The sequence below is a fragment of the Cryptotermes secundus genome, unplaced genomic scaffold (genome assembly GCF_002891405.2).
Source record: "Cryptotermes secundus unplaced genomic scaffold, Csec_1.0 scaffold27, whole genome shotgun sequence".
Lineage (NCBI taxonomy): Eukaryota > Metazoa > Arthropoda > Insecta > Blattodea > Kalotermitidae > Cryptotermes > Cryptotermes secundus.
The window spans coordinates 271,244-298,497 of record NW_019745078.1 but is presented as its reverse complement, the minus strand read 5'-3'; the positions used below and the strand labels follow the sequence as shown (position 1 = coordinate 298,497).

The 27,254-nt window shown below is 37.7% G+C and overlaps 2 protein-coding genes across 8 annotated transcripts; one reads left to right on the top strand and one right to left on the bottom strand.

The window, feature by feature from the left end:
* Window positions 1–561: 561 nt before the first annotated feature.
* Window positions 562–8,373, bottom strand: LOC111874808 (protein DPCD). 3 transcript variants are annotated; one of them, XM_033755602.1, is made up of 4 exons: window positions 8,210–8,373; window positions 7,520–7,779; window positions 3,078–3,314; window positions 562–896 (listed from the first exon to the last, which is right to left on the bottom strand). In XM_033755602.1, exons 1-4 carry the CDS (start codon window positions 8,307–8,309, stop codon window positions 792–794), a joined length of 702 nt encoding a protein of 233 aa, XP_033611493.1. In that variant the 5' UTR covers window positions 8,310–8,373; the 3' UTR covers window positions 562–791. The 3 variants fall into 3 exon arrangements, with proteins under 3 accessions (XP_033611493.1, XP_023726374.1, XP_023726375.1); XM_023870606.2 differs by having other exon boundaries at window positions 7,520–7,722; window positions 8,210–8,365; XM_023870607.2 differs by lacking the exon at window positions 8,210–8,373 and adding an exon at window positions 7,880–8,099.
* A 1,336-nt stretch (window positions 8,374–9,709) lies between these two features.
* On the top strand, window positions 9,710–25,824 carry LOC111874814 (protein FRA10AC1 homolog). Of its 5 annotated transcripts, XM_033755604.1 has the most exons (6): window positions 9,711–9,871; window positions 12,198–12,338; window positions 21,314–21,479; window positions 22,584–22,749; window positions 24,523–24,682; window positions 25,215–25,824. In XM_033755604.1, exons 3-6 carry the CDS (start codon window positions 21,319–21,321, stop codon window positions 25,511–25,513), a joined length of 786 nt encoding a protein of 261 aa, XP_033611495.1. In that variant the 5' UTR covers window positions 9,711–9,871; window positions 12,198–12,338; window positions 21,314–21,318; the 3' UTR covers window positions 25,514–25,824. The 5 variants fall into 5 exon arrangements, with proteins under 5 accessions (XP_023726389.1, XP_033611495.1, XP_023726392.1 ...); XM_023870624.2 differs by lacking the exon at window positions 12,198–12,338; XM_023870622.2 differs by lacking the exons at window positions 9,711–9,871; window positions 12,198–12,338 and adding an exon at window positions 10,003–10,090.
* The last annotated feature ends 1,430 nt before the right edge of the window (window positions 25,825–27,254 follow it).

Below are 27,254 nucleotides of genomic sequence, written 5' to 3'. Positions count from 1 at the left end.
GTGCTCTTCATGTGGAAAGAGGAGAAATATCCGAACAAAGTGCACAAAACGCGACTTTGGACTCTGCATTTTTGGGTGTTTCTAGCAGTACCACACGAAGGCTAGATTAAGTTAGATGATGCAGGCGTGAAGCCTGTTTACTCATCAAGCTGATGCCGGAAAAGAATGTAAGTAAAACAAAGATTTCTATCTTAAAATTAGTTTTTCAAAACACTGTGCACGCACGTGGACTACACGTCCCATATGGCGCACTTCGGCCACGACAACTACATTTTAAATGTCCCATATGGCATACTTCGTCTCTTAAAGGTTAAGCAAATAATGGATGGATCAGTCACTACATCATCTGTGTCAGCCATTCATTTTATACCCAACACGTGACAGTATGTTTCTGTTTATCAGTCACTAATTTCATGTCAGGGAGAAGACAACAAAAATTCCTCATCTAGGTCAGTCTTCAGATATGTTATATATTTTTATATCCGATATTTTTCTTTCTTCATCTGTACTAAAATGATTGGCTTTCAAAAGGAAATAACCATTAAAACCTGTAACCCAAAATGCAGCTTATTTTACTTTATAATATCAAGGTAAAGCTTGGTTTTTACAAGTTTAAATTGAAAAAGGAAGGTGAGAGAACCTTCTCTTTTTTTCAGATAAACATAATATGCACAACAGTATCAGAATTTGCAAATAAAAATGTTTACAACTTCAGAAGGTCTACCATAATGAAGAAAACACCTTTAAATGTTTTTTTTTAAATGCTGAACCTGCACATTCCATGAACTTCTTCAGCTAGGATTACACTGCATGTCTCCTTCCTTACATGGTTTTATTTTCTTTAACTCTTGAAGAACCTTTTTTTCTAATCCATACACTTCTGGTGGTTTCTGGTACTGAAACACACACATGACAACTGACAACTAGTAATACAATTCTTTACAGCTTTGTAAGAATAGCTTAAGTCAAATTCTGTCAATTACAATTACATGTTCATTTTTGCTTTCATGCAGTAGTAAGGATTCAAGTCTGATCCTTATTCAGTGGGAGATACCAACATGGTACCTAGCCTTAAGTCAGAAGTAGTTGTAACCTTTTGTATGGTTTTTAATATATAACTTGTTATATTGTTTTAACTTTGTCTTTTCTGTCATCCTACCTGAAGGGTGTACATTTTACTAGATCTGAGGTGCTCAGCTAATTGCATGTATTAATAAGTAACTGGAAATGACATGTTATCATTAAATGAAAAAATTCAAAATGTAAAGAATCAATTAGAAAAATGGTTTTATGAAAATCATTTAATAATAAACACTGAAAAGTCTAAGGTAATTTTNCACATCATATGGCCTTTATCGCTCTCAACAATCTCGACAGACGTGAAACATCCTTTCCCTCAAGAGAATCCTACAAGCCACACCAGTTCTTCGTCATGTCATTGACGTCAATAGCCTGTCCTCAACCTACCGGTTTTGACTACCGCACTTCCTAGTGCTATTGACCTCAAGTTTCCTGTACTCACTGACCGTTCCCCCTCGCCCTTAGTCACACACCATATATGGCCTTAATCGCTCTCCACTGCTCCCATTGGTCCGTTCTCCCTAACCACCCCCCCTGCCTACTTCGTATATAAGCAGCACCTTCCACATCCTATCACCACAGCTACTGCTCTCCGCAGCTATTCAACTGCTCTGAAGATGGAGGCGCTACGTTCCTCCGAAACGTCGGCCAAAACGAAGAATACACGGTGCCTAAACCCAGAAGACAACTTTCTTCAATCTGTATATATGTTTTAAATATTTCCTCTAGTCTTAGGTATTTATTATTTATTATTCTATATTCATGTACTTTGAATGTTATGCTTGATGTAATGTTGTTGTTATCTGACATGTCCAATTGTAGTTTCTACAGCTATGGATGAAATAAATGAATTGAATTGAATTGAACTGTACTAGTACCGACAATATCTATGTCATCTTCAGCTGTTTTATCTCATAAGATATATGTAATTATCAATTTTATATTTATATTTGTATTCGTTAATTGAACTTTAAGTATACCTTAATATTGAAATTTTGTGAAATGTATATGTTATGGTTGTGTTGTGTAGGCTTCTATGAGTTGTAATTCAATTGATGGTAACTTGAACGATTTCCACTTTTTTGTGGTTTGATTGTCACTATGTATTTGTTTTATGACTGTTCTGTATGTGACTGAGTTCTAGTTTATGAACTGTTCTTGTGTATGTTGTGATTTAACTGTGACTTGTTCTACATCCTAGGCTTGGCCAAAAAAGGATTTATTGAATTTTTAGAGAATAAATGAAATGAAACATATCATTGGTATAGGGGTCTTTAGTCAACTTATGCCTTTATAAGGGGGCATGCAGTAGTATAGTTGGTTGAGACACTAGGCTACAAGCCAGAAGGTTGCGGGTTCGAGTACTGATGAGGCAGATTTCTTTTCAATTGACCTAATCCTTCCAGCCACACTATGGCCCTGGGGTTGGCTCAACCTCTAACAGAAATGAGTACCAGGAATCTTCCTGGGGCAGCTGGTGAATAAGGCTGACAAGCTTACCTTCATCTGTGAGCTGACTGTCTAGATAATGTGGGACCCTCAACATCTCACAACCCTAAGGGCCTCCATGGCCTGTTACAGGGATAGCTTTACATTTACCTTTATGTCCCTGATAATCATTGACTGGTCTAAGTTCTACAGAGGAGCACCGAAGAATTTAAATAATAATAAAGATCTGAATTCCAAAAGTGACTTACATATTATGAAAACTTATAATTACTGCGGAAGAAAATGTCATTGTGGTAAAAACTCACAAAAGGTAAGGTTTGATATTGAAAGTAAGAGCTCCAAACATGCTGATCAGATAGTAGCTTTAACACTTTCAAGTCTACTGGGACTGTTTCACTGATATATCTCTTTGGATCTACATGTTCTAGACATGGATCCACTCATCCCATTCCAGCCATTTTTGCCGATTTTCTAAATGAGAATTGAAAGAGTTAAGATGCCTTCAATACCTGATTATGGATAAGTTTAACTTAGTAAAACATACTTACTGTTATAATAAGAGTATTGTGTTTATGTGTAAATTGTATTTTATCTTGTTCTGGGAGTAGGCCAGCTCGCTCCAAATCTGGTACTGCCAACTTCTTGAAGTACTTCTTGTTTGTTGTTCTTACAGTTATACATTTGCTTTCTGGTTCTGCTTTTACTGTATACACAGACAATGGATATGGGAGATTCCTAATCCTCCACTCCAGGCTAGTTTTGGTTATTCTTCGACTAACAAATGGCTATAAACACACAGAAAATATATTTAAAAACATTTCACATAAGGATTTGTTTCCTCATGACCAAGTATTTGTAATCCTTACAATCGTTAATGGACCAGTGACTGAAGTTAGATCTTTGTAATGAACCTGTTAGAATAGGTGCCTCCCACCCTTTCATCTGAGGTCATAAACAAATGCAGTTTCCAAAACATTATGTTCCTTAGAATATCGGATGATGAACAAAGTCCAAAACTCGGTAATCCAAGTTGANCCTCCTGCAGTTATGACCTAAAGTCGTGAAACACCCTGTATGTGTGTGTGTGCACACACATGCGTGCATGCATGCTATTCAGAAAATAACCTCTGGTGAGCTGTTAACAAAACAAACTAATGAGAAAAAAAGTTTTATTATATACAAAAAATATGTACATATTTAAACTACTTCTCAATGCAGTCAATGGTAGAAATGAGGTTCTTGTAGTACTGAGGAAGAAAATTTTGAATGCCTGTGTCAAAGAAGACTGCCGCCTTTAGCTCAGCCACATTCTGACACCTTCTATCAACTCTTCATTGTTGTTGAAGCACTGTGTATCCAACCAGTTCTTTACGTAGGCAAACAGGTGATAGCCGTTCAGAGCGAGATCAGGGCAGTAAGGAGATTATTAAAATAATTCCCAATTGAAATGCTCCAGTAGTGCTCAAGGGTGAGCAGCTGTATGTGGACACACACTGTCATGGAGGAGCATTCCATGTCTTTTGTTCTGAATGGCTCTATGCAGTTTTTTTAGTACTTTGCAATAAACATCTAACACTGTGGTCCCTTGTTCCATGAATCGCACCATCAGCACTCCTTTTCTGTCTGAGAAACCAGTTGTCATCAGTTTTCTGGCAGCCAGACAATGTTTGTCCAAACTTTTCCAGCTTCATTTGTAATCTTCTGTATATAATGCAACAATATCAATATAGATTTAGATATCACTAATCAACATTTAAATCACTAAAATGTTTGTTAAAATATTTAAAATGTCATAGAACTATATATACATTCTGTGTTTATGCTCTACATGTTTTAGCCACACAGGGCCATTTTCTGGCAACACACTTTTAAGGAATCCACTGCGCTGTGCAGTTTGTCAATAGTACTCTTAAAGTATGTCATTGTTATCAATATTAATTTTTAAACATTTTAACGAATTAAATGTTGATTAGTGTCATCTAAATCTATACTGATATTGTTGCATTAGAGAAGGAAGATTACAAGTGATACTTCAATGCAACTGGATGCTGAAATATAAGATTGTCACATGTTGGGTATGTCACGCGACAAATAACTTTATGTGGGTCTTGGATCTAGCGGATCTTTACTGCACACTCACACTTACACACCTTACAATTATTATCGCTTGCAATGTCACTTGGCTTCTGGCCTAATACTTCAATGAGATGTCTCAAATATCTTTGGCTGTGGTTGGATCTCAACTGTCTCTGGCCGCAGATTCCGGAAGACTGTATTCCTGCTATCTTCTGTCTAACCAGCTCTGTAGTTCTTGGCTTATGTAGGTGTTCTGCGGACTGGATACCAGATACCATTCCTCACTGTTTCATTTCTACTGTCCGCTGTTACGTAACGGGTCTTCAGTCGTTCATATCCGTGGAGATTCGGCGTTCTCTACACAAAGGCTCACTGTTAGAATTACAATACTGCTATTGTTATTTCCTGTGCAACGGTCTGTTCTAGCGTTTCCATGGAAGTAACCCTTTTGGATTCCAAACATGTAACAATATTTTTCATCTTGTTTGGTGGATGTGTGTGCATCCACTGCTTTGACTGCTCTTTGGTTTTAACATTCACAAATGAAACCAAGGTTTCGTCACCTGTTACTCATACAGTGTGATTGAGAAATGCATCACCATCCTTGTGGTATTGCTCTAAAATTATAAAATCAAATACAGAGTGTCCCAGGAGGAATGGACCAAACTTCGGGAGGGTGTTCCTTATGTTAAAGTATGCCGATATAACCCAAAACACCTATGTCCAAAGTTGAACGGTTATGGAGATAATGGCCAGAGAAGTGTCAAACTTTGACCTGTGTTACACACTTGTTGATTACAAAATACATATTAAAACTGGCACGAATATGTGGATTCTGTAATGTTAATAATGTATGTAACATCAAACTAACTTGTGAGTGACATGAAGCCATAAAATTGAAGTACAAAATACTCACTCGCCATGTCATAATTGTCCTTAGGGTTTCCAAGCACTATACATCACACATGAATGGCAAGCGCTGACGTAACATGACAATGTGCGTTCTGGTATAAGCCAACTACATAAGTATGGCTAGGGTGAATCACCGCACTCAAGGACAAACTTAGATAAGACATGCCAGCTGACAGGTACAGTGCGTGGACTCACACAGAAGACCACACTTTTCTCAGGCCATTATCTCCATAACCATTCAACTTTGGACATAGGTGTTTTGGGTTATATCGGCATACTTTAACATAAGGAACACCCTCCCGAAGTTTGGTCCATTCCTCCTGGGACACCCTGTATATTCTCTGCATTTTGTGTGCACCCATGAGCATTTATAGAACCCATCTTGCGCAAAACTTGTGATAGCCTAGCCTACCTGTGATAACCTCATAGAGAAGAGTGCATGAAATTTGTGGAAATTCACAAGAAAGTTCTGGAATTGTGAAGCGCAATCTTTCACAAACTCGTTGAACAACATTATGACTCACTACAGATGGCCAACCACTTCGCTCTTCATCGTGAACTTTGTTTACCCGCCTATCTTTGAAAATTCTACACCACTGTCTTACAGTTCGTTCACTCATTACAGTTTGACTGTAAACTGCCATGCATAATTCACCGTGGATTTCCACAGCACTCATGTTTCTGGCATGAAGAAAGTGGATACCAGAGCGAATTTTGCTGTTGGTGGGATTATAAATTGCAGGATACATCATAACTCATTCTGTACAGACAAGAACAAACACTAGATGACCAGATATGTAACGGATTACAAGGCAATGAGTCACGTAATGTGCAAGCTCTCCCCGCTCCTACATTAGCTGCCTAAAATAAACAGAGGTTATTTCTGAATAGCCCTCATAGTTACCACTTATGATCTCCAGCACACGTACTTTAATATAGTTACACTATTTACTGACAGGCAACTGTGCTTGTACTGGTGAAGATACAGAAACGTTTCTTTCTCTTATTAGAACATATATTTTTATCTCCTTACAAATGCAAATTCTGTTATAGTTATGTCTAAATTAAATTACTTTAACATAAATTAATTCATGCTTTCCTTGTTTTGATGTACAAGCATAAATAAAAAATGTTGCAAAAAAGGGGTTAGTGTCAGATGACATCACGTTGGTGCATTTTTTTTTCTTTATCGCTAGTGGGGTGGGACTAAGTCCCTTGTACTGTGGCCACTTCTTGCCTATTGTACCAGCCCCAGATGATAGGTGAGGGTGACTGTGGAGCAATTGGTGGAATGAAGATTGGCAGGGGAAACCAAAGTACTCGGAGAAAACCTGCCCCAGCGCCACTTTGTCCACCACAAATCCCACTTGACCAGACCTGGGATTGAACCCGGGCCGCCGCGGTGGGAAGCCAGCGACTAACCACTTGAGCTATGGCGCAGCCTATGTTGGTGCATGCTAAAGAGGTTGTCATATATCCACACATGCAAACTTCAACAGATTCATAGACCTCCTTTGCTAACATTTATTATACAGCAGGGAAAGTAACATCTTTTTTTTTTAAACCTTGAAAATTCAATTCTCTAGACATTTGTAAGGCTCCCACTGGACAACTATCTTACAGTGGTTGAGAGTTTGTATGCCTAGATCGCCTGGAGAGTTATGCTAGTAAGGGCATAACCTCATAGCAAGGTCACATATACTAGACATATTAAGCAAATGGGCCAGAGTTCCTGGTCCTCCAGGCTGTGAGTTAGTCATGAGGCTTCAGAAAATAATACATGTCATGGAACCTAACGATGGATGCTGGATGACAGAAGAACTGGAATCTGTCATAAAGGAAGTCATGATTCATAAAGGGCCATGCAGCCAAGGAGAACTATGCCATATGTAAGTATTTTTCTTTCCTGAAAGGGGTTATATTGGTGTCCATTGAAGATTTTTATTTATTTCTCTAAGTAAACCTTATTCTGACATCATAGTTTTGAAATACAAAGTCTTACAGCACTACTTGATTCCTTGATGCCCACTTGGTTAAGATTTAAAAACCTTGTTTCAGGATCACCAATTTCCACATCCCACTGCCCTTCTCCTCCAAAAGTATTCTTCTTTCGCCAGGCTCGTCTTATTAGTACACCTGTCTCCCAGTTATACTCCTCAACCATCTCTTCTGCTGGTGAAAACTGGTAGTGAACTTTTTGTTTTCCTGAAGTATGTAAATATTCTGACAACATCATGGTTAAAGTACAATATACATTTGTGCCTAAAAGAGAAATCTAGGTATAAAAAGACGTTGAAAATAATATGAATAAAAGCACGGGAAAAGTGTATAATATGCAGGGTACTCAAGCGCTGATACACACAGACACAAACCCAAACCCAAATGCTTTGTGTCATCATCTACATTGGCAACTGACACTCCCTGCACTATATGAAAGAGTCATTACATTCATTCATTATTACAGGCACAGAGTCAGAATCAGGATTCAACTAGTCTAAATGGTGCCTTGCTCAATTTCCTGGTGCTCACTGCATATCTCAAAAAGAACTTAGTATAACAATGGAATATCTTCCCTACATAAACTCTATTATTATTACGAAAAACTGAATAAAATCATAGCCAATGCGATATCAAATTTCTAGGTACTCTGAAAGCTCTCTTCCATTGCTTTATAAAATTGTGTTATATTTACCATCTTCAATTATGCACTTCTTTTCTGCTTTCTGGATCATTTCAAGCCATTTCTGAGACGCCATGTTGTGTAAACAATCGCCCCTCATTCCCATTTCCATGGTAACGTTCGGAAGTTGGTCGGATTCAGAAAGGCTAGGCAATTATACGAATATAGGAAATCAAGTACTTGCACTAGTACTGCGCACCTCCAGTGGAAAGATGTCTCCATGATAAGTTTCCAGGAGTTTGTGACATGCTTAGGAGATTAGGGCAGAGCGCACACCAAGGAAACTAGAAACCGAAACGCAACCACGATTTCCGAGAAGCGTTATCAGCCAGAGTTGAACACATGTTAGTGAACGGAGCAGCGCAAATTGAGGAAACGGCAACGCAATTCGCGGGGAGACTGGGAAACTCAATTTACATCAACGAAGCATGCTACTAATCACAGTACAGAGAGAGACATATTTTACCAACAAATGAAAACAGTTCCATATTCCGAGGTTGTCATAAAAATAACAATAAAATTATAAAATAGTAAGTTGTGGTAGGGTGTTATGCTGTACAGCCTGTTGTACAATTCTGTAAAACAACAGATATATAAATAAGATTTGAGGCTTTCATGGCGGTGACTATGAAGAAAGCAGTCTTCTGGGATTTGGCACCGTGTATATGTGGTGTTAACCGACGTTTCGGAGGAACGTATCGCCTCCATCTTCAGTGTAGAAGAAAAAATATAAGAAATCTGCAAGCGAAGAGACCGTGAGAACCGGTAAAAGCAGACTGTGTGGAAATATACACAGCTATGTGAGAGCAGAGAGTGAAGGGGGGAAGGGCAAGTATACAAGTGAAAGCAGTGGTGTGGGAGGGGCGGGGAAGGGAGCTGGGACAAGCATGGTTTTTGTGTAGGGGAGAGAAAGGCAAGGTTAAAGGCTGGGCACTAACCCGAAAGCTGAGGGGGTGGGTTGTTATGTTGGTTGGTCATGGCCTGTGTGGCAATCTGGATCTGGCGTCATATCCCGGTGGGGGTTTTTTAAGAGAACAGATGAGAGGTTTCCAAGACTTGCTGAGACAAAACCCCCCTTCTCTGTTCATATTTCCTGGATTGAACTGCATCCAGGAAATATGAACAGAGAGGGGGGGTTTTGTCTTGTAATTTACTGTAATCTATTGTAAACAATTGTTAAATATTGACACTTTACTCTCTTATTGTAATCCGCCAATGTTCGGTAACTGACTTGTCCTACATCTTATAACAATGATCTATAGAGACGAAATAAATAAATAAATAAATACCATTACAGGAACAGTATTATTATCTGACATTGCAGAAGAGAAGTGCACGAAATTGGCGGGCAACACACCCATTTGAGATGATGTGAGCAACTAATAGAACGTAAGTTTCCTCAGTGTGCGCCAGCTAATTTGGAAACCAGCTTCCTGCTTGAAATCGGCGATATTTCTCGGAAATCGTAGTTGCGTTGCAGTTGCATGTCAATGAAGTGTAATACTAAGATCTAAAATTTTGTGACGATGGTATATTGTTACAAGTATTATGTTTTGGGACATTATCCATCGTCTCGTCTATTTTCTAAAAACCGTCCTGTTTTTTAGTTCTACTGTTTGTTGTGTTACTAGACCTGAACGAGCGGAGAGGAAGTAGAAACGTTTGTAGGAAGAGGTATGAACGAATGCAGTGAGAGTATTGTGGGTCGTGTAGATATTGTGAATTATAGTGGGGAAAATGATTTGGCATCTATAGAATTTGATTTTAAAAATGATATTTATTTGTCGTTTATGCGGGAAATGTGAAAATGAATTATCAGGTTTAGCAATATTCGGAGAACAAGGAGTACAAGAAGCGATAGCATATAAAATAAAGTTGTCGCTTGATATATCGGTAAGTAACATTGCAGTTGGCGAATGAAAATTATAACGTTCGTAATAATTATATATTTTTTATTTAGTATGTGGAACAAGAAGTCCACGAGGAGCTCATGCATGTTGGTATTCTCTGTGCCTAATGGGATCTGTAATGACCCATAACAAGAGTTCATGATGCTTTCTGTTGATCCCTGTGTTATACCAATGTAGGGAATAGCATAATTTGCACAGTTCAAATATTCCAGTTACCCCAAGGTTTCAGAAAGTCACAGAAAAACATGCTACATTTCCGGATTTAAGTAAACCGTGATGTCCCACGCATGGTAGATGTGATGCCATGGTACGAATCTGCCTAGCTTGAATCCAGGAAGATTCCTATTATATTAATTATAATAAACAACCAAAGGATGAGAAAATATTGTATGGAGATTTGGAAATGCCATTAGTATATATTTATGCTAAAACTACTTCTGGATTCCAGAGTCTGCAGGGAGTAAACTTTCACATTTTGTCCTGGATAATATGCTTGAAGCATGGACACACACATGCATGAGGGTAGTTTGAAAAGTAACCCATTATCTGAGGATTCTGAGGCTTGGGCACTTTTTTGAAGTAACACCCTTCACATGCTCTGCATCCTTTGGAGCAGTATGCCATTTCTAGACAACTTACATGAGGTAGTGGTGATTGTTTGTATCATTTCAGTATCAGTGCTGAATTTCTGCCCTCATAGATTATATTTAGGTTTTGGAAATGTCCAGAAATCACATAGGGTGAGGCCTGGCTGGTAGGGTGGGTGTTATACATGTATTCAACTGATGTCTGTCAAGAATTCAGTTTTTTTTTTTTCTGAGTAGCATTCCACAAATAAGTTTTAAGTGTATTTGCATAATAATGTTCACAGTTTACTTCCAAGGTAATCATTGTAATCTGTGAGAGTAGTGCTTGGGGCCCTCATTTTGAGCATCGTCAACCACCCTTTTGTTTCCATCTTTAAAATGCTTTCATCATCGAAACACTGTAGCTTGGCTTATTGATTCGGTTCCAACACATTCTGTAACGTCTCATCACCTGTTCTCAGCATCACACAAAACTCTGATGCACATCTCTGCCTTAAAACTTATTAAATATTGTTCTCCTCCACCACTGCAAAACAGGTTTCTTGTAAGAGCTCAAACAAATACGTATGTTCTGTGGAAAATGATCACTTTGACATTAGTAGCTAAACACTTGAAGCAACATAGCATACAGGCCGCTATAGCTTCCTCCCTATTACCTTATGAATTGATTTTGATAATTCATGTTGTCTGATGTTGGAAATGTTGATGGTAATGGTTCAGCTGTAGTGTATGAGATGGGTAAGGCACAGAATAAGGCTGTTTACAGCAAAGAGTTGGCGACTGGACATCTGTTGAAGGAGGTATACAGGTGAATGCCTTCATTTGTTTGTTTGTTTGTGGTTTATTTAATGATGCTTTATTAACTAGACAGTTTATAGTATGTTGAATGACAAGGTTGATAATGCATGATGAATTGGGAAGAACATAGAAGAAAATGGTTGTAACTTATTTTAAGATACTATCCAAAGATTTGCTTGAATTGCTGAAAACTACAAAGACCTCTGTCGGGGTAATTAATCTGTGGGCCAAGATTTGATCCTGAGACTTCCTGAATACATAGCAGGATACATGCTCTTGACAGATCATGTTTCAGTTGGATTATGGTGAAAAGTACCTGTTGAAGGATACATGTACATCTATAAAGTCATACCTGAAATACTTATCTTGCCTTCTATGCCTTGGACACTTAGGGAACTTAATGAACTAGTATTAGAACATGCTCACATGCTGATTAGCTCTATTCTAACTTCATTGTTGTCTACCTTCACAGCAACAGAATTATACAGTCATCCCTATAGTTTGTACTACTGTGGGACACAGTCAGTGAGGAATTTCAGATATGACAATAAACTACTATGAAAGGAGAATTACTCAGATTACCCTCTTCAAGGCTCTCCATTTTCATGACTTCAGTGACCAGTGGAAATAGAAATGTACAGATTTTTACATTGTATGTGTGTGCATATACATGAAGGTTTATCTTTGTAACCTGTTTGTTTTTAGGTGTATGAATATGACCCACTCCCAAAATATATTTGTGAATGTTGCCTTGGAAAATTATTTACTACCTTTGCATTCCAAGAAAGTTGTAGGAGAGTTCAGATCCTGTTACGGGAACGTTTTCTGAGTTCAAAAAGTTGGTCTGTAAGTACTATCATTGTTATATCAGGTAGCATTCTTGTAAGACAATAAATTACAGGATGTTAGTTCTTAAAATTTATATTTGCATTTCTTTCATCTATTATCCTGCTCAACTTGGGAACTCATAGGAAGTAGTGTAATCACTTCTCATCTGGTATTTTATTTATAAATTAATATATATTTGTAGCATGGTATAATGTGACCAAAACCAATGAATACACAAAATTTGGGTAAGTCATTGGTAACTGTTTGTCAGAGATTATTATAACTGATGACAAATAATATTACAGAAGATTATTACCATATAATTACCTAATGTAACACATCATCATCATCATGCACTGGAATATTTAGCCTCTACAGCATGATAATGCTCTACTAAAACAATGTTTCCAGACAGTCCTCCATTTTTATAACTTACGTAGAGTTCCCCAGTATTTTCAGTTCCCAAGGAACTAGGCCCATTGTTGGTTCACAAGCCCTTATTTAATATATTTGGGACTACTCCACCATATCAGGTGGGATCCCTCATCAGCCTCGCAGGGAATGTGCTGTACAGGTCATAGGATCCTCTGAGTACTTAATCTAGCATGTTTTCTTGCGTATATGGTCTGGAGAATGTCAGTGTCACTGAATAAGAAGTCCACTCTTCATGTCTGCGTAAAGTCCATTTAGAAAGATATCCCAATTTGAATAATGTTCTGGACATACACTGTCATGGTACTTTATTATTCTTTTTAACAGTTTCATGATGCATTTAGGAAATACAAAAATCAAATGTTTTACCTGAACTGAAGAAAAGCTCAGCTTGGATCAGTTTATTGAAGTTTTCCCCCATAGCTGCTTTTATCACTGATGCCATTAAATCATGGATATCAAGAGAGGTTTCTCTAACAGTTTAACTTAATAATGAGCCATTATGAATGACTTACAGACAGCAGATTTAAAGTAACTTCTGTTAAAGAGAGTTGTACCTTTGTGTGCTCCTAACCAGTTTCAGTGATGACTGTTTGGAGAAAGTGATACATGTATACATAGCATTTTCCTCTTTTACTGGGGAAAGTATGTCTTGGTTAAAGCACTATAAATGATTATTAATTACAGTTTGTGGTAATTATTTACAGATTGCGAGAAGTATGTTTAAATTATAATCCAGAACTCTCTCTGTGCTCACACTGTAATTGAGAAAAAATGTAGAGGTGTATACTTTGGAACAGAGCCCTGCTTATTTGTGTAAAATTTTTATCAGTATGTAATTATAACAAAAGGACAGGGTTGCTGCAGTGTTCAAGAATGACAGGAATTTTAGTAGCCAACAAAAATACTGGCTTTTCTTGGCATTTATTTAATGTGATTTGTATGTTCAGATGTACCAAACTCAAAATACAATATCAGTTAGCATGGCAGCGTTAGTCCTGGGGTTTCTGCAGCTCTGATATATGAAGGTCATCCTCATGACCTTATTTATGCTTTCAATTGTTTTTAGCCTAATGAAATCACACCTACAGCTGAAGTGGAAGAGTTACCAAATGGATCTATACATGGGACACCAGATGAAAAATCTGTTCCAGAAAGCATTCTCCATGTTTCTGAGGACGCCCTGCACTTCTGTAACACTGAAACAGCATACAGTCAAAATGAAATCAGTGAAACTCGTATTAGAGGAGGACATGGGGAGATGAGGAATGATGTGTTGGCTCCATCTGAACTGAATAATAGCCCCAGCAATGTGCAAACACGGATGAGTTGTGGTTCTGCAAAACCTGCAGTTGAGAACATGCAGACAGCAAAGAATAACAGACCAGAGTTGGAAGTGCCTCAGGCAGAAACCGAGCTAAACATTTTTGGGGAACCATTCAACCTCAATACTCTTCTAAGGTGATGTGTTAGGAAGAGTAACTTTGACAGCATATTCCTCCTTTTTCTTATTTTACACTGAAATTAGTAACTTACGTTGCATTTTTGCTATTTCTGCAGTAATTTTATTTACTAATTTATATTCTTTTAATTATAGAAATGGAGTTATAGAAGAACTTGTGAAGGCTGTGGGTGATAGAGGATACAAGAAATCCAACTCTAGAAAGACTAAGAAGACATGTAACAGTGCTTCAAGTAGATCACGTAGAAAGAAGCAAAAGACTAATCGTATGCCATTAAATGATAAGGAACCATGTCTCATTCAGACAGATAACTTGACATCAACAGTTTCGAATGTGGCAGTGGTTCAGCAGACTGTAAATGCATCAGATATACACATTCCTATTTCCTCTGGCATTAGAAGTCATGAATTATCAAGAGTTGACGAATCCCATTCCAAAACATCTGTTGGAAACTCAGCTGAAACTGTGCATGTGGACGAGGTTGCTATGGGGGACGATGTTTATATAGGGCCTGATCTTTATGAAACACCAGAAATTGTTGCTCTTGTTGACGTGCAAAAACATGCAGGACCTAGTCAGTCAGAAGACATAGACTCAGTATGTAATACTTTAAAAATTGTTGATGTGTTTTCTACCCACGACATATCAAGCACCTCTATGCCTGCTGAATATGTGATTGATACACTATACAGTTCTGACACAAGCAACTGGCATTCTCCATCTTGTGCAGAAAACCAGTCTAATTCACTTTCATCTTCAGCATGTAGTATGCAAAGTCCATCCAAGAATCCTTCAGATATAAGAAACTGGCACACAGTGTCCTCACAAAGTCCATTAAATACGCTTCCCTCATACACTCCTCCTCCCTCAAGGAATCCACAGAATTCCTCTAAGAAAAGGGGAAAAGTTGTTGACTCAGGGTCTACTTTGAACGGTTCCTCTCCCACAGAGGAGGAAGATGAAATTCTTGTCATTGAAGTTGTCAAGGCTAACAAAGATTCAATTGCCAAACACTGGGAAAAATGCCCATCAGGTTTTACATGTAAATTTTGTACTAAAACATATAAGAGACTGATTAAATGTGAGAATCATATCCGGATTCATCTGGGTGTTAAACCATATGAATGCCACATTTGCAAACGAAGGTATCACAAGAAGAGGCTGCTAAATGAACACTGTTCTAATCACACAGGGAAAAAATTGTATCAGTGCAAAGAATGTGACAAATCATTTCGCTACAGGAAGAACTTCAAAACTCATGCAGAAAGTCATGTGGCAGAGTCCAGTTCAAGTTATACATGTGAGATATGTGGTAAAACATTTTCATTGCAATTTGGCTATTGGAGCCATAAAACATCAAAGCATGTCATTGTGGATACACAGACAGTAGGAGTAGATTAGACCCAAAGTATACATACAAGAAAGAATTGAAAATTGTTGTATAGGCTCACAGGTATTTGAAATAAATCCATTGATTTGCCAACTTCTCTGTAAAACCATCATGATTTGCATATATGTAAATACAAAGCTTTGGCAACCCACTACTGAAATTTAGCATGGGTTGGTTTTAGCTTTTGCTCATTTGATTTAATTTATACAATAGCTTTAGTCACAAAGTAATCACCATACTTAGAACATTTGATGCCTAATAATGGATGTCTTATTTTGATGTGACACTTTTTTAATATTTCTGTTGTTGATACCTTGCATATTTCTCCATTAACACAAGTTGGTTGTTTTTCTTAAGCCATTTACAAGTATGTATTATGTTCGGAACATTAAGTAAGCTAGTTAAACGGGTTTCATTAATTTTATTTATTACTATTAGAATTAATGAATATGCTCACTACCCCTGAAATGTCAAATGGATCACAGAAAGCAGGTATGACATTTTCAGAAAAAGTGAATAAAATTCTTTTTATAACTCTTCTTAGACCAAGGTACTTCACTGAACAGAATTACAGGTCAGTCAGATGACACTGAGGACGCTAACACATTCTGCAGCAATTTGGAACATCCCAGACCTTCTGTTACAGAAGAATGACGACATTTAAATTTTCCAGCTACTGCTTATTAAATTTTGTCTCCGTAACTCTTCTGTGTCTTTACATGAGCCAAGAAGTATCCACATTAAGGGACCCAATATAAAGTTGTGACAGACTAAACTGATGTTACTACACTGTGCATGCCTCCTGTTTGGAGAGGTCCTGAGGTTATTTAGAAAGAAATCTTGGGTAACTGCTGCCTCTGTATATCATGCCATGATGATTGGAATATTATTTTGATTCTGTATGAATTTTATATTCTTTAAAGTATGAGATGAATGATGCTTGTATTTGGGTGATGAATCAAGCCAACAGTTTTTATTAATTTGTAATGACATAAACAATTTAAAGACATACAAAGACAACAAGTTTCCATGTTGAGAAGTATGCTTGAATTTGACTGTTCATGCATTTTAATACTGTAAAAATCAGCAGTGTATTCTAATGACTTGTCATCGCTGTGCACAGGTCCACTATGCTCTGTCTTTCACTTGAAATAATAAAAGACCTTAAAAACTCAGCACCTGGATTTTCTTTGCAAAATTTGTCACTTGGGGCCCATAATATTCCATGTTCAGAAAACAAATGTCATTAAAATAAAACCATCTCAAACACTTCATTTTTACAACAGAGAAAATGTAAGTTGTGAAAGCTGTGGGAGGAAGCAGATGGTACACAAGAGACTGGTGCTAATTCATTAACTAGCACTGCATGACAGTTCTTACTGCTGCACAAATAACAGTACTATGCAGTCTTGTTGGAATCCCAGAATAGTATGGGGGATGAGTAATTTGAAAATGATATTTCATTATAATAATTTAAACCAGGTAGTGGTGGCATTGCATTTGTAGCAGTGGGTATGATTCTTGCAAGCATATAGCAAGGCATGAAACCAAAATGACCACATTCTCAGCATCATCATATGTTTAATGGGCATACTGCACCATTTTTTTTTGCATCTGCACAGTGGCAGGACCGATGGCCTGATTGGAGACCATCACTCAACTCTTGTTTCACTGATTTTGATCCTTTCACTGCCAAATGTTAATCATCATACTCTGTGCTGCAGCATGCAGTCACCTGTTACCCATAGTACTGACACAGAAGTTGAATGTCGATGTGTGATTATGAGAAAAAAAGTATGGGGAACACCTGTCCTGAATTTTTGGGACTGCTAATAGCACTGCTTTTGGAAATGAAGTTTTTCAAAACTGCACAAATCAAATCTCACAGCGTAATAGTGCTTAGGACATTAATATATGAGAGCCCATTTCAAATCTTGACTCAGACGCTGACTGTTCTGAAGGTTTTTTTTTTTTTGGCAGTTTCCTCAGCCTTTACAAGACATTTCCTGGGATGATATGTTAAAATGGGCCAGAACCACTTCCTCTCATATCCCTCATAATCATCCTACAATATGTCATTCGGTACATAGCATCAGAAGTGACAGCATCATAAACTAACTAACATATTGTTCTGTGAGCACCCTTCTCTATCCCCATGAATTCTGAGTGCAAAGTTAATTTAGTTTTTAAGCTACCCTGTAGAAAATGTGGCTTACAGACCCATTGCTAAGCACTGACTCTGTAAACAGCAGCCGTTGCTAGGTAACGCCTGCAACATACGCACATGCAGCAATAGAACAACAGGGTTATGTAATCCTTTTCTGAGCAGTGGATCGGTAAACAACAATAGGGATCGCTGACCCCTGTGTTTAACTAACTAAGTACTACTCTATGAAGATGTACGTGGGTGTGGATGTATTGACCCACGTTTTCTTGACTTTGGCACTAGTTGTAGGTGAGTGGTTAGCTCCACGCTCCGGCCGCTTTACCCAAGGTACCCATTAGATAGGAGGGTGGGTGGGGCCCCAGAGCTTGTCTGGATGACATGGTGAAGTGAAAATTCTTGCCCCCCACTTGGACTCAAACTCCGACCCCTTGGTCGTCCAGCCTGTAGCCAGTTGCTATACCAACTGCACTATCCTGGCACTAATAACAGTAGGGGTATTGCTGGAAACAGAGTTGTCTATTCGGTGTTTAGAAAGCAGTGTTTAGTTGAAAATCAGCAGGCGAACTCGGTTGAGAGTTCAAGTGTGGAATGTTAACCAGCGGGCAATGGAGTGAACACAGAAGTTGAAGAATCTCCATTGTTAAGATTTGTTACCAAGAACCGTCTAGTGAGAACACTGCAGAAGAAAGCCATTGATGAGAGCTGTTGCCAAGTAACAACTAGTGAAAGCAGACTGAGAAGACAGCACGGAGTGATTTGTAGTGCAAAAATCTGCAGTAGTATTACTGTAGTATAGTATAGTACTGTATAGTCATTTGTAGTTACGACCTGTAAGTGGTCAATAAATCTATTCACCAATGCAAACCCCGTCTATAGTCACGCATGTGACAGTATGCTTGCTTGTTTTTGTGCATCCCTGTTTATAATAGTTGCTAGAGGTAAGAGAGTTCTGAGCATGTGGTAATGAATGCAATAATTTACCAACTCCTGAAATGAATCTGGAATCATTCTACATCCTCAGTAACCAATGTGTGTGGCAGAGTTGATCAGTAATGGATTATCAACTGCTTTAAAGTGTGCTACTTGTATACAGCCCAGTGTTTATTTTACCTGGTGGAATGGTAGTAAATTGGTTACATGTTGATGAAGCAAAAACAAATCGTACACCAAAGAATACAGAAAGTATCCACTGGTAACGACACTGGATTGGAAATATATTCCCTAACGCATGAGGGTCACTTTCAAGGTGAGCCTTGGCCTCCTCTACAACCAGTCCCCACAATCAATGAGTGCTGAAATAGGGATGGATCCATGCATTATGACCCAAGGCTGGTTGTTAGGTTTCAGAACAAAATTATTTTTACAGCATGAGGTTGTTATCCTCGTGCCCAACCCCCAACCTGGAGGACCAGGGTATCTCTCTTAGTCTCGACTCTACCCTTTGACCTTTCCAGCATGGCTCGCCTACTGGTAGTTAAACTACCCCAGGATAGCTCTCCAAGTCACACAAACCCCACCACCACAAGGTGGAGACACCTTTGGGGGGAGTCACTCAGCTACTTAAGAATTTCCTAACATTTTATGGAACCATGTTTACAACAGCCTGATCAGTACAGCTCACACCGCCCCATCCTCTAAGATCCATTTTAATATTATCCTCCCAGCTACATCTATGTCTTCCTAGTGGTCTCTTTCCTTCTGGCTTTCCTGTCAAAATCCTATACACATTCTGTTCTTCCCCATGCATGATATATGCCCATCCCATCTCATCCTCCTTGACTTGATTATTCTAATTATATTTGACAAAGAGTACAAGTAACAAAGCTCATTATGCAGTTTTCTCCAACCTCCTACTATATCATCCCCTCTTTGGTTCATATATTCTTTTAAGCGCATTGTTCTCAAATACCTTCAGTGTAATTAATTCATTTTCTTTAATTCGCTTAGTGGGGGGTGGAGTCAAACTGGGTCCACTTGGCATGGCGGCCACTGATTGGCCTATTGTAGCCTGCCCCGGGTGATTATGATGGAGAATTTGGTGGAATGAAGATTGGTAGGGGAAACCGAAGTACTCGGAGAAAACCCGCCCCAGTGCCACTTTGTCCACCACAAATCCCACTTGACCAGACCTGGGATCATTGTATTCATTGCAGCAGGAAGGTATTTACTGAGCCATTGCCATTTATTTTTAGCTTTTCCTTGTTTTTCCTTTAATACAAGGACCACATAGAAAATGGTGTATCCAACAATTCGATTGTTGTGTGTTCATTCATTGCTGCAGGAACATGTTTATTGAGCTGTTGCCTACAAACAATAGGGGGGATACACAGATGTTTCTTTGATATGATACAGACTGCATAGAAAATGGCGCATTCACAAGTCCTCCAGTTGTTGCATACATATTCGCTGTCACAGGAACATGTTTACCCAGCTGTTGCCTAGCAACAATAGGGGAGGATGTACATACAGATACGCAGACAGCAAGGCAATATCATAAGCCCACTTTTATTTTAAAAAATACAGAAGTAGGCTAAAAATTTTAATGAGTGTAAGGAACTGGAAGAGAGCAGCGCAGGAGAGAGAGGAATGGAAGGGCTTGATAAGGGAGGCCAAGGCCCGACATCGGGCTGTTGCGCCATAGAAGAAGAAGAAGAAGAAGGCAGCTAAGAAGTACATAAGCAAAATAGTCTGTGGCATGGAAAGAAACAGGACATGAGGATGTCGACTGGCTAAGGTCCAGTATGGACACACGAATCCAATAATGAACCTTTGGGATTTCTAAGAGGAGGACAATTTCTTGACTAGGTGACTGTTGGCTTCCCAAGGACTCTGTTCCATGGAGTTCATTTGATTTCATAATATATGATGAATCCATTAATATTCCATTACATTTAAGAACCTAAACAGTAGTCCAGATTAATATTCATATATTCCAAAGTAAAAAAAGTAAAGCTATATCTGTACCAGAACGTGGAGGCCCATAGGGTTGTGAGACATTGAGGTTCCCACATTATCTAGACAATCGGCTCACAGATGGCAGTATGATTGTCAGCCTTATGTGCCGGCCGCACTTTACTCCTCAGGAAAATTATTTAATTCCTGGTACTCATTTCTGTTAGAGGCTGAGTCGACCCAAGGGCCATAGTGCGGCTGAAAGGATTAGGGCAATTGAAAAAAAAAGAAATCCAACGACCTCATCGGGACTTGAACCCACAACCTTCCACCTTGTAGCATAGCCCCTCAACCAACTACGCTACCACATGCCCCTTCAAATATTCCAAACATTGAATATTTTTAAGGTACTCAGTATGTGTTGGTTGTCATTATTATGAATTAACTGCAAAACTGCTTTGTCTGTCTATTTATGCTTTTCAAGTGCTTAGGCTGTATAATGTTAGATGACAGGATGATTATAAAAATTGACTTGGGGCAGATATGGAAGGAAGCTGTTATAGCCTACTGTAAACTACTATTCCTGAAACTGCTTGCTGAAGAAAATTACAAAAATCAAACACTGTACATAATATGATTTCCTCAACAGGCGCAATGATAAAGAGATCAACTGCCAATGAGGGTGAAGCTTCAGTCACACAAAGATCACTGAAAGCTGCACTTTCATCTCTTTCAGTGTATGAGCTTCATAAACGGCTCATAAATGACTATATGGTGAATTACCATGGCAGAGCCACAGTCCGTAAGAGAGACACGTAAGTAGTGTTATAAACCAGAGTTCCTCATTTTTAAGTTATAGACCACTACTGCTGGGATTTAAAACTGCTGTAGCCCAGTGTCTAATACCCTCAAAATTTTTGTTCAAATGTATTTTCCATAATCTGTTAGAAATATTTAAGTACTAAAATAAATGTCTTTGTACAATATTAAAGTTATTATTTATGTATGCTGAATACTGATGTCATTAAATAAACAACTGAAAAAATGAAATATTTAATTACATGAACAGCATACAAAGGGTTTTATTTAATAAACAAGATNCTCCGAAACGTCGGTTTACACCACATATACACGGTGCCAAATCCCAGAAGACTGCTTTCTTCAAGATTACAAAGGTGCAACCCCTTCCAGAATACATGGTTTTCATATGTTCTTTGCACATTCACATAAAGCCAGGCGCATTGCAATGCAATTTATGTACTTTCCACTGTTAACACCCAAAATACAGGAGCGTGCATTCTAAACATTGCTTTCTTACTTCTTTACTGATCCACTTGTTACTGGAAACTGTTAAGGGGACAGCACAGTCTCAAACAGATGGTGTGGACTTTGTTTTGATACATGAAACTATTCAATGCATGCAAGATTTCCCTTGACACGTTCTTTTTAGAAAAACGTTCAACAAAGCATTTTGTTACTTTAATCAGACATACAGCTTTAAACTGGAACTTTAAAAATTGTGTGCTGTTAATATAATATTTAGGTGAAGCCAGTTATAATTCAGTTCTCGTCATATTAAGCACTGGTCCTACAACAACTGTGGTGTATCTGCCAGCAACTTCATAAGATTTTTAATCTTTTTACGTTGGTTATTTAATGATGTCATCTCTAATAAATACATAGCATAAAATCGGACACTCATGGAGCTGATCACACAGCCTTCCATATCCAAATGCCAATCTCAGCAAAAGGTTAAGTTATGGTGTTATATGCATATATATTATTCATAATGTTGGATCAGTACCTCAGTGTATCACTAATAGTCTGAAATAAGTAGAATAATTATAATTATTAATTATTAAAAAGGGCGTGAGGCAATGTATTATTTTTAAAGAGCATACCGTTTGCACTTTATGCAGGTCACGAGACAAACGAGATATTGATGTAATCAGAGAAAACCATCGCTTTTTATGGGATGATGATGATACACCTGAATCGTGGGAAGCAAAATTAGCCAAGAGATATTATGACAAACTCTTTAAGGAATACTGTATTTGTGACCTTAGCAGATACAAGGAAAATAAGGTAATCTTTCTTTTCTTCAGCACGATATATTAGGTCCCTTGCACATTTCACCTCAAATGTTTTTGTAATTCATTTGTCCATCTCTGTCTTAAATACCTTCCCCTTTTGGCTAGCGCTTTAATATTTTCTTTACGTATCTCACATTCCATTCTTTTAATGCAATCAGTTGTGTTACGTGTCCTTTATCTTCTGATTTAGTTAAGAAATATTTAACCTTTCTCTTTGAGTTTGAATATGTTGCCGAATACCCCCCAACACCGCCATGTCTCAGGAATCTTATTTTAGAACCCTGAATTCTCTTTTCATCAAACACACTTCATATTCATGACAAAATGGTTGCATTTGCCATTGCTGTTTAAAATTCTGTGTATCCTTTTCAGCTTTCTTATGTAAACTTATTTCTAGGATACCAGACATGGAGTTTAACATTAATATTTTATTACAGATCAGAGATTAGTTAATGCTTTGGTTTTAATTCATAGGTTTTTAAGAATGCTGTACCAACCGCACAGGTATATATCATCAAACAAATTTGACCAATGGGTGTGTAGTGTGTCATAGAGCCACAATACAGTTTGTGTCCCAACTGAGGCTTCAGCCAGATTCCTCCCAAGTACAAGTCAGATGCTTTAGTGCACTTTCTCATTCTTGTCAGATTTAACTTTTCTGAACTTTTATGCCATTTATTGAGTTTACATTCCAGTCTTCTTTGTCCTCCAACAGCAGGACATAATCTGCTTAGAGTGTTGTTTCAGCTTGTTTCTGCCATTACCATTTATTCCAGAAAAGAATTAAATACTGACAAGTAGCAAGTACTAGAAGAAGTATCTGATTTTATTTATTGGGAAACATTCTGTAAGTGAAGAAAGATACTAACATGAAGTTACAAAGATACAATAAAGTAAACTGTACGAGGAAAAGAAATTTTGGCACACAAATGTCAGTTGATACAAAATTATGTCTACATAACATCACACCAAGAGCAACAGTTATGGTAGTGAAATGTGGATTTGAAACCAAAAGGAATCCCAGAAGTTAAAGCCAGCACAAAAGCGTTTTTGAGACCACTACTGGGCTTCACTAGATTAGACATAACTGAAAGTCTGACATCATCGCAACACTGAGTCACAAGTATACTCGAATACATGGATACCTGCAAAATTTGGAAAATAATTTTGAAAGAACAAAAAGAGACCACCTTCCACATTTGTCATCCTGTTACTAACCAAGGAGACGAGACTTAGGATGATAAGGATGATGGAGAGAGCATTACCATCTTGGAATTCATAAGAGAAGGCCTCAACAACCCTACTGCACCAAGTACATGATTATAATGTGAAATGCTAAATATTTATGGGTGGATATATAGGGTATGTGCTTTTGTCTTGAAATGTTTCAAATGAATGTAATTTATTGAACTCTGGTATTATGTACTTCTCCCACTTTAAACATATTGTTAATTCCCTGTTCAGTGCTAGACTCTTGTAGAATACCATAATGAATATCTGGGTTCCAAAAAAGTGGATATATTCTTGAATGATATCTCAAGGACTCTGATGCATGGGATTAGTTGAGTAGGTGAATTATATACTTATTTCCTTTCAGTCTGTGCAGATGGCATAAGACATGTCAACAGACAGTAACAGTTAACAAAGTCTGGCTTGTTAGTTAGTTCTTACATAACAATCTGGCATTTCTTGTATTGCCTGTGGCATTGTACTTCTCAGTAAGACATGTAAGATGTTCATTTATATATGAGAAGGTGTGTTTCAGATTGCTATGAGGTGGCGCACAGAACAGGAGGTAGTAAATGGCAAGGGACAGTTCAGCTGTGGAAACAAAACATGTTCAGAGTCTGAGGGACTGAGAACATGGGAAGTCAACTTTGCTTACAAGGAGCAAGAGGAGAAGAAAAATGCACTCGTAAAGTTACGTAAGTAAATCAGTAAATGTAAACACAGTAAAATATCACTATTCTATTTAGACAGCTACCAAAAACTGCAATAAAATTATGTTCTTTTCAAACGTTATGTATAGTACATTTTATTAGAGCAGTTAAATTAAAAAGACATCAAATGGGAGCCAAACGTAGCATGAGGAAAACAAAAAATATCATCTAAATTTTGGTTGGAAGACTTGATAACAGATCACTATTAAAATGGATCTTTGAGAAAGATGTGAACTGGCTCAGGAGAAGGTCTGCATGTATGCATTTGTGGAGATGTGATAATCAATCTGGGAATTCCACAGCAGGGTATAACTGTCAACTATTAGAGAAAGGCATATACAATGCATATTGATGAGAAGAGGAAATGGTCTGCTTTACTTTTCTTATTTTACAGACAAAGATGGTCTTAAGGTATCATGTTCATGTTGTCTGTCTGTCTGTCTGCATTTTTTGTGCATGCATGTGATGTGTCACCTAACCACAGAACAGATTCATTAAATTTTATATTTTATTTCAGGGTTATGTCCAGAGTGTACATGCAAACTCAACTATCGTCACAAGAAGCGGGAAGTGACAAGAAGTAAAATGAAGAAAAGGCATAGCAGTGAAGAATCTGGACCTAGCAAAAAAAAGAAAATGACCGAAGAAACTCCACAGACAGATGATGACCAAAAACAACAACCTAATGAAAATGAGAACACACATCACAGTGACAGTGATGATGAGGGCAGGGTTTGGAGAGAAGGAAAGGCTGCTTCAGAAGAGAAGTCTAGAGATGAAGAATTTCAGGAATATCTTGAGGAACTACTTCTGTAATTAATTTTAACTTTGAGCTACAAATTTTCATATAAATAACCAAATGTATTGGTGAGAAGTTGCATTTATATTTGTTTAATTAAGAACAGCAACTTCAGAGTACTCAGGTTATTTTTAAATAAAGACTGTTGTTTAAAGAAAACTGTTTACTGTATATGTGGTCCAATATAGGAGTTCTAAATGTGTAATTTTAAGGCTACTGATAGTTCCATAATAAGAGTACTTAAATATGCAGATTTACTTTACTTTAAGATGAATATAATCTTGAACACAATCTTAAGATTTTCAAAATAAAAACCTCTTATGTTGTGTATTAGTGGGTTATTTCAAGAGAATAATTGCTGTAAATTACACCTTGACCTACTGACCACAAATGAGTTGATGGGAACTGGTGTTAAGTACAGTTTTGGCTTCGGTCTAAGTATGTGCACAAGCAGAATTTATGTGGCTAGTAGATGGAAATATTGTTTCTGGAACCCTGCATTACACAGGCTATATGGATACACCAGTATCATACTTTAAAATAATTACCTTAGAGATTTTCATGATGATTTTTTCACCATGATTGTGGCATTAATTCATATGAGCTTTCAGAGTTTCAAAGCTTATGCACCTTATTATTCGGATATTAAGGACAATTACATTTTAAATCTCATGCATTGCGCTTCGCTTAATTATTATATTCTACCAACAGTTTTCCTACATTCTTCCCCCCAAGCTGTTTACAGTAATCATTTCCCTACTACCTTTAATGTTTAGTTTATTATAGCAGAGCTCTGAATTAGTTCCTAAACCTTCCTCTACTTCCTGTAAAGAAAAGAAAGTCTATTCTAATCCTTTAAAGGAATAGTTAGTCAGTCTGCTTCAGAAATGAAACTGGTTGTAAGTTACAGCAATACCTTAGCATGTGCTGTAGTGATATGTAAACTGTTGAAATCAGCAATAGTGTTCTAGTTATTTGTAGTTATGATGTGTAAGGGGTCAATAAATCTAAGTATCCCAAACCTTGTCTATAGTCACTCATACACATGACAATATCATTACAGTTAATAACAGGTAAATCACAAACTCCAACTATATCACTGATACCTTTCTCAAGATTTAAATTTAAAGAAATGCAGACTGTGCTATGACTTTGGTATAGGAAAGTATCCAGAAAGATAAAAACAGCACTGCATTCACTTGCTACATGTCTCATCACTACAGTCAAGTCTGGTAGTTCACAAATGCCAATTATAGCAACTAGTACTTTGTACAATCATTAGTTTAACATCATCTCCTTGCTATATCAATTCCCTCCCTTTCCATAGTATAAACACCCATGAAAAGTTCAACCTACAATTATTTTAAAACTATGTGTAGCTGAGTCCTTCAAGAAGCCAACACTCAGCTGCTCACAAAATTCACCTTCTACAGAACATGAAATTTCGGTTCTGTGTCCACAAGAGTCTGCCAGTGGCCCGTGTCCCAAACCAGATGAATCAACTTCATACATTCACACCATCCTCCCAATTATTTCTAGGTCTTTTAAGTGGTTTCTTCCTTTCAGGCTTTTCAACTAATATGCTGCATGGCTTTCTCAGCTCTCGCATGTATGATACATGCCATCATTCTTCTTGATTTAACCAATCTAATAATATGTGATGAAAAGTACCAATTATGAAGTTCTGCACTTTTCTCCAGGACCTTATTCTCAGATACCCCTCAGTTCATATTTTTCTCTTAGAGTGAGGTAGCAAAT

Coding starts and splice junctions, on each gene's coding strand:
- LOC111874808 (XM_033755602.1), bottom strand. CDS start 8,309: ATGGAAATGGGAATGAGGGGCGATTGTTTACACAACATGGCGTCTCAG. Junction 7,780..8,209: donor GAAGTGCATAATTGAAGATG/GTAAATATAACA, acceptor TTTCTCTTTTAG/GCACAAATGTATATTGTACT. Junction 3,315..7,519: donor TCAAGGAATCAAGTAGTGCT/GTAAGACTTTGT, acceptor GTGTGTTTATAG/CCATTTGTTAGTCGAAGAAT.
- LOC111874814 (XM_023870620.2), top strand. CDS start 9,968: ATGATATTTATTTGTCGTTTATGCGGGAAATGTGAAAATGAATTATCA. Junction 10,091..12,197: donor AGTTGTCGCTTGATATATCG/GTAAGTAACATT, acceptor GTTTGTTTTTAG/GTGTATGAATATGACCCACT. Junction 14,214..14,349: donor AACCTCAATACTCTTCTAAG/GTGATGTGTTAG, acceptor TTTTAATTATAG/AAATGGAGTTATAGAAGAAC.